General features: G+C 59.5%; 1 protein-coding gene across 1 annotated transcript in view; it reads right to left on the minus strand.

Annotated features, from left to right (window-relative positions):
- Positions 1 to 7,645, minus strand: part of EEFSEC (eukaryotic elongation factor, selenocysteine-tRNA specific) — a 179,757-nt gene that overhangs the window by 67,650 nt on the left and 104,462 nt on the right. The window contains 1 exon segment of the mRNA XM_077766869.1: positions 5,813 to 6,004. Coding sequence (XP_077622995.1) covers positions 5,813 to 6,004 — 192 coding nt within the window.

A 7,645-nucleotide genomic window follows, 5' to 3' on the forward strand; every position in this document is an offset into this window, starting at 1 on the left:
GCGGGGGTGGGGCTGGGGGAGAAAACACATCTTTCCAGATGCCGCAGCTTTCTCTCACCTTGCGATCAACACCCAACAAACGTATTTGGTACATTTGGGGTTTTTTTTCCCCCTTTCTATGGGTTTTTATGAAGGACAGAATAAGTCTGAATACGTACCCGATTTGGAGAAATAGGCTATCATTCTGAACTTCTCTCTAACGGTTTTACCAACTAGGTGGGCATCTATATATACCTGACGATGTCTGCCACCATTACCAGAACACTGACGGTTCGCAGCAGACAGCGCGGGCCGCGAGGAAATTTCCACCGTGACAACTCGCTCAGCAGCCCTGGAGAGAAGGGCTTCCTCAGCACGTGGGAAGCGCCGTGCATTTACTGCCCTGTACCCGACAAGAGAGATTCCCCAGGGAAGGGACACCGAATGGCAACAAGAGGGAAGGCAGAAGAGTTGTCAGCTAACCCCGTGCGCGTCCTCGCTGCTGGGAGCCTTCCGCCCGCCCTGCCTGGTGGGCACGGCGCCACAGGGCCCCTCTTCCAGAGGCCCCAGGCTGAGGCCAGACGTCAGTTCGTGAAGACTCAGTGAGACGGAGAGAGGCCAAGAGCTCGCTCGCTCTTTCTCCACGGTGTGTGGCTCGGACAGTGTCTGACATCGTCACAACTCCGAGAACGGGTACCTACTGGAAACGTCATTGGCCTAAGACCCCAGGGTCAGACGTGAGGAGAGGCTGTTTCCAGCTGTGCACCGAGGGAACCAGAAGCCTGAGGAGCAGGCTGGCAGGTCCCGGGCGCCATCCCGGGCTCTGCGTGGGATTTCTCCCTGCCTCTCGTTCCCCCAGCTTGTCCTCGGCTGGCTACTGGGCCCCAGCTGGGAACGGACGCAGGCGGCAGAGCCGGGGCCCAGGGTCTGACCGGCTCCGGCGGGCCAGCCCTGGCCGGGACGGGAATGTGACTGTTTATTTGGAATGGCTGCGCCCTGCCTCTGAGGGAGTTCAAGCGGTCAGATGTGTCCAAGCTGATTAGTGAAATCTGACAAGGATGTCACCAGGTTTGGGAGGAGGAAGGCCCCCGCCCGGCAGTGTCCCCAGTGCCCGATAGGCACCGGCCACCAATTATGGTTCGCAGAAAGTGGGGGTGAGAGGAGGTCAGGAGCCTCTGGAACATGTTTTTATAGGCTCCGTGGCCCCGGAGAGGCCTCGGTGGGGCACTCGGCTCACTGCAGAGCTGCTGTGGAGGCTGGGGGGCGCTGCCCCAAGGAGGAAATGCCCCCCGTACCCGGCGGCTCCTCGGTGGCTCCAGGCACAGAGGGTGCAGTGGGCAGAGCCAGACCCATGACTCCAAACGCCGGCTCTGCTGTCCGGCTGCGAAACCAAGCCCCGGGCCCAGGGCCCCGTCTTTGGGTGGGACCTACTGGAAAGGGAAGGAGCAGAGCCGCCACCGGGACGCCCCGCCTGGCTCTGCCGCTCTGTAGAGCCCGGTGCCCCCAGCACACACCCACCCATGTCACCCACACGGCACCCCCTGCCCCTCCCCGTGACGAAGTCCAAGCTCAGTGGGGTAAGAGGCCTGCCCGCCACTGCAAAGGGCTCAGGCTGGTTCTCACCTCAGTCCTTTCCATCTGAAACCCCTACACCTCTCCTTGCGCTTCCCAACCTTTTACCAAACTTGCTGCCCAAGGTCCCAAATCAGTGTGTCGGGGGGTGTGCTCCCCTTGGAGTCTCTCAGAGACAAGTCCTTCCCCGCCTCTCTCTCCGGGTCTGGTGGCTTCAGGCACCCACTGGCGTTGCGCGGCTTGGGGACACATCGCGCCAGTCTCGGCCTCGGGCCCCGCCCTTCCTGTCAGTCTGGGTCCCTGGGCACCCACCATGGGGTAAAGCGCCCGCCCTAACGGGGAAGGGCTCCTCTTGAGATCCTTACTTTAAGTACATCTGTAAGACTGGGTCCAGATCAGGGCACTTCTGAGCTTCTACGCGGATATGGCTTTTGCGGTTCACAACTCTACCCCCTACACCCCACCCCGCCCTCATCCCGAGAGCTCGCCCACATCCATCCTGTGTGTGACACACGTTCCCCGCACCCCTGCATCCCCGAAGTCCCACCTCGCCGGCGCACACTCTAAGTCCCAAGTGTCTGGTAAGTATCATCAGCTCAAAACTAGCATTTCTCCCGCCTAATCAGGCCTGGGTGATACTGACAAGACCCATCCCGGGGCCAAACGCCTCCCCGTCTGCAGATGCGTGAAACGAAAAGACAAGTTTTCTGCTTGTGAGACAGAGGCACGGGAGACAATGAAGGGAACACAGAGGTCACGGGACCCAGGCAAACCTGAAGCCCAACGGAGCCAATTCCCTTAGCTTTCCTGGCCTGCGAGTGACCCTCCGTGGCTTCGTCCCCCGCCCTCTGGGCCCACAGCGGCTCCACGGGCCCCTCTGCCTTCAGGCTTCCTCTCTGGCCTCTGCCTCCGTGTCCACAGCTCTGCCCCCGGGGCCGTTCTCCCCGCTGCTTGAAGGAGCACACGAGTTAGTGCAGGAATTCTATCAGCCTGTTTCCTACAGTTAGGGTACCAGGAGGCCAAGTGCTCTCTCTCTTTTAAACGTCTCACCGGGTCTGTCCCTTTCCGTCCAGCCGTCAGTGTGTGTGCTGACACAACACTGTCGAGAGCCTTGAGCATGCCACGGGACCCCCGCCACTACACAAGGGACCTCCACGGCCCCCGGAGAAGAAGCCTGCTCTAGTCCTGGCTTCTGCCGGACGCACAAGTCACACACCCACTCTCCGCAGCGAAGGCTGTCTGGCCTCACCGCTGCCTTTCCCCAGAGCACACGCTCTCAAAGTCAAGTTCCCACTTTCAGCGTCCTTTGGGACCTGGAGGGCGGAGAGTCTCCCAGCTCATCAAGGCGGGCTTCTTGTGGCTAACGGTGCCATCTCGAGGTCACTCCTTTCCTCTCACGTTTTACTGGAGGCGGTGAAGGAGAAACCACGCTTCGGCTGGAAAATTCCGCAGCCAAACATCCGAAGTTCACTACTTACAAATGATGCTTTCCCTGACCGGCAAATTAGAGAAGAATGCGGCGACGGAGGGGTGAAGAGCAGGCTGGGGTAGACGGGGGGACACACGCAAGAGGAGACTTGCCTAACCCTTTGCACATGCCTGAGCACCGCAGCTCAGTCACTGGGACCTCGAGACGCAAGCTCCATCTTTATAAGGACGAGAAAAGTAGTCAAAGGCCTCAGAACATGTCCCTGCTCAAACGTCCCTGTCGGCCCACGTGGCTGACTATTTGTGCCTCGGCCCTCACTAGGTCCACACTTCGGGTCGAGCGCGGCAGCCGTTGCCCCTGACGTCAAGCACCTGCCCTCCCTTGGGTACCGCACCTCAAAGTCTACGTCCCACGGCGACTTCTGTGGACGCCTCCTTCCTGCCCCCGCGCTGCTCTGCTCCCCCAGGCTGCGACAGGTCTTCTCCCAAGGCAGAGGGGATGCTGGGTCAGGGTGGCCCTGGGGTCTGCCGCAGGGAGCACCCAGAAGGCAAAGAAATTTGGCACTTGATTCACTCTCTGTTCCGGCTAAGAATTAACGTGCAGCGCCATAATAATCTTAACTGTGTTCAATAGAAGTTTGGTTTGTTTTCACAATGTTGTGCTTTATTTTTTCTAAGATTTACACTTTTAGTCCCTGGCGCAACACGGACTGGATTTGAGTGGGATTTATCCAGGACTAGTGGTAGTCAGAGGGGGGCCTACAGCAGCCGTGGAGGACAGGATTAGGACTTGAGGACTCGGGTCCTGTGTCCGCGGAGGCGCTGGGACTCGGAAGGGCAGGGCCTTGTCCTTCAACTCCCACTGCCGCCCCAGGGAGCCCGGGACGCGGCTGGTCTCAGGCCTATACAGGAAGCTTGACTGTTCTTGGTCCTCCCCGGTCAGGAGGCTCATCCCTCGTAGCCTCGGCCCCGCAGGAGGAAGCAACGGCCACAGCACCATAAAATGAGCGAAGGGGGGTGATTTAAACCAGAGATTTCCTCTACCTGGGGAAGCCCCGGCCATTCCTCTTGTTCCTAAAATGCGCCTCTCCTACATCGTCCCAGGCTGTCCTAGACCAGAAAAGGCCAACACAAGGGATAGGTGCCTCTCGCCCTTCCCTTGCTCGGGGCAGACACTATAATCCTGGCTCTGCACCCGACAGGTCTATTTTCTATGTCAACGAGGCTGAGCCGCTGTACTGAGATATTTGGTCAAGCACTATTCTGGATATTTCTGTGAGGGTTTTTAAATTTTTTTGAATGTTTATTTACTTTTGAGAGAGAAAGACAGAGTGTGAGCAAGAGAGGGGAAGAGAGAGGGAGACACAGAATCCGAAGCAAGTGCCAGGCTCCGAGCTGTCAGCACAGAGCCCGATGCGGGGCCTGGACCCACGAGCTGGGAGATCATGGCCTGAGCTGAAGTTGGACACTTAACCGACTGAGCCACCCAGGCGCCCTAACGTGAGGGTTTTTGAGCAATGAGATTAACACTAAGACTGAGTAAAAAAGAAACTAATTAATTAAAAAAAAAAAAAAAGACTTTGAGTAAAGCAGATTACCCTCCATAACGTGGGTAAACCCCGTCCAATCAGCTAAAGGCCTGAACAGAAAGACTGACCTCCTGGGAAGAGGAAAAGTTCTGCTGGTGGGCGGGCTTCAGGCGTGCGCCGCAGCTCTTCCCTGCGGCCCCATCGCGGCGGGCCTTTCCCGCAGGTGCTGCACCTGCGGGGCCTCGTGACCACGCGGGCCAGCTCCTTCAAACGCACCCCCTTCTCTCTGTCCACGCGGGTACACACATCTTTCTGGTTCTGACTTCCTGGAGAACCCTGACGAATACACCTAGGGGCCTGGACAACCTCACGCTCTGTCTCTACCCAGCCGTCCAGGAAGAACTCCCAATTAGCAGGCGAAGCGAACTCGCTGACTAGCGCCGTGTGCATCCAGAAGCTGGTACTGCCCCCGGCTTAGTACGCGGGGCCAAGTGTGCGGCGCCGTGTCCCCTCACCCCAGGCTCCTCTGAGATCGACACAAGCACCCTGGGCCCCAGGGTTCCTCAGAGGCTCTTCCTAGTCCTAACAAGGCCTCGTCCCCCTGAAGAGAGGGGTGGTTGAGGAGGCTCGAAGGTTTTCTTTTCCAGTAAACTAAACCCAGAAGAAAAGTCCGCGGGAGACGGGAACTATCAAGGTCGCTGGACACCTCTGAAACCAGAGCCAGGCTGGCATTACCGGAAGGTGGGGGCCACAGGGCGACACCCAGCCATCCATCCCTCTCCCAGGTCTTCGGAGGGATGACGTGGCACCTATAGGTGGTCACCAAGAGTGTAAGGCTCACCCGGACATCTTCATCTTCCAGATTTTACGACCCTGAGCGACACAGGATTCCAACCGTGTTTAACTTGAAATTCTCGGGGCTAAGAAAAAGTACCCAGAAGTAAGTACATGCACTTCCCGCCCTGGTGTGCAGAGCCTGGAGAAGAGGAGGGTGCACCCCTGCACCTCAGCTGTAGGCGTGAGGTCCTGAGCCCGCCACACCTTCCAGAGCTTCTGTGTCTTTCGCGCGGGGCGCCTGCCTGCTCAGAGGCTCACGATGGCTCGCACGGGCCTCCGGTACAGCAGCGCCGCTGAGGGACGCAGGGCGCGCGCGGCTCTGGAACCCGGGCAGGGCGGCTGAGGAGACGGAGCTCGGCAGAGCCGGAGGGCCGGCCCCAGGAGGGGGCCCAGGGGAGGCAAGGGGACCGTCCTTCTCCGTAGCCGCCAGACAGACAGGCCAAAAGGAAGGACGCGGGAAGACTCACCTTGAGGGCAGGAATCTCCACGCTGTCGCCGAGGCTGATGGAGCCCGAGAGGATGGTCCCTGTCATCACAGTGCCTTGGCCCTTGATGGAGAAACAGTGGTCCACGGACATGAGGAAGGGTCCCGAGGGGTCCCTCGCCGGCACGGAAATCTGGGACGTCAGGAGCTAGAAAAGAGATGCCGGTGCCACACCCTGTCGGGGACGGGAGCGGAACGGGGCAGGGGCGGGGCGGGGCGGGCAGGGTGTTCAGCCAGCCCCTGGGCCGGCTGGCCCGATCGGAGCAGACGGCGCCCCGCTGACGCTCCGAATGGCTGCCGGGCTCTCGGCTCCTCTCGGTTCACAGGAAAGGGGCCCTTCCTCTCATCGGGATGACGAACGGCCTCCTAACGGGCCGGCCCCCAGGCCCCTCCGCGCAGCACACAGGGACCCGCTGCAGGACAGCCTCGCACACACCGCTCCCAGCCTCATGCTGTCCCGGCCTTCGGGGCCTGCAGATTTCGAGAAGCGTCGTCGCCCAGCCCCTGGGTACCGTGGGGCCTCCTTCCCCGCCGCCCGCCCGCGCCCGGCAGGCCCTGCAAGTTCACCCGCTACCTTCACCTCCCTTCTCCAGGGAGGCAGCGCCGCAGGGAAGGCTCCCCCCGCCCCCCGCAACGCTGCTGTGATCACTTGTTTATCTGTGTCCCTCTCAGGGCCCTGGGTCCCTCCAAGCATCTCTAGCTGCTGGCTCCGTGCCCAAGAGAGGGACAGTGACCAAAGGATGCGGGAGAGCAGGGCCCTTGCCACGTGTGGCGGGGGGGGCGGGGTGAAGGCCATTTCTCCAAGCCCCGGCAGAGACACAGGCCGGCGCTGCCCCCTCTGCCTGCGGTTCTGGGCGTTCTCCTCTGCTGACACTTTCCACGCGCTACGACCTCAGCCAGCCTGCCTTTCTCCTGCTATCTATGTGCTCGGAAATGTCAGGGCTAATTCCTAATAAAGAAGCGAAAATAAAGACTGCATTATTCCTTTGATTTTGCTGCCTTCTCATTTGGTTAGGAAAGAGGCTGTCAAAAAGTCCTGGGCAGTGAAGGTTCCAGACTCCAAGCCTTGCAATAACAATTCTGGGAAAAGACTAGAGATTCAAAACAGGCTTGGCCTGGGATTTACGTGGAAGCTTCTTAAAGGAGTAGACAAACGTCTTTCAGGGCAGCGCTGGTGAATTTTGCTTTAGTAAAAGTAAGTGTCCCAGGCTCCCAGACCAGTGCTCTCTGGAATAACAAGAGCCTTACCCAGAAAAGGTCTGCTCTGCATCAGCCAGACCAGTACCTAGTTATCACAGGCACGGTGATGTGTACTCGGTCCCATGTGGTCTTGGCTCTGTGGGTCCAGGTGCAGGCGGACCCCAAGGACACCCAACAACCAATCTGGGACCGAATGCCAACTCTGCCACACACATGCTGTGAGACCTTGGGCAAGTTACTTGACTTCTCTGACTCTCAGACTTTCCTTGGTAAGACACAGCTAAAGAACTTAAGCCTCCCAGGGCCACTGTGAACGCTAACGATCGCTGTGAAAAGCTTACTAGTGACCACTTAACCTTCACACCGACTCCACAGGGAAGGGGTGATGGGATTTTTCCTACAACTGAGGGGAGAGAGGCGAGAGGCAGTGGGCAGTAGGCCCCGCACGCAGCCCCAGGGCCGAGGCACCTCGCCACTCCACCCCTCTGGGCGAGGAACACTGAGGCCCCTTTCTCACCACCATCGTCCCAGCGGCATCCTCACCACCCGCCACCCCCAGTGGGGGCCCTCTGCTCCCCGCCCCCCCCCGGTGCCCCATGGGGCTGGGGTCCCTCCC

The sequence above is a fragment of the Crocuta crocuta genome, unplaced genomic scaffold (genome assembly GCF_008692635.1).
Source record: "Crocuta crocuta isolate KB4526 unplaced genomic scaffold, BGI_CrCroc_1.0 scaffold296, whole genome shotgun sequence".
In the NCBI taxonomy this organism is placed as follows: Eukaryota; Metazoa; Chordata; class Mammalia; order Carnivora; family Hyaenidae; genus Crocuta; species Crocuta crocuta.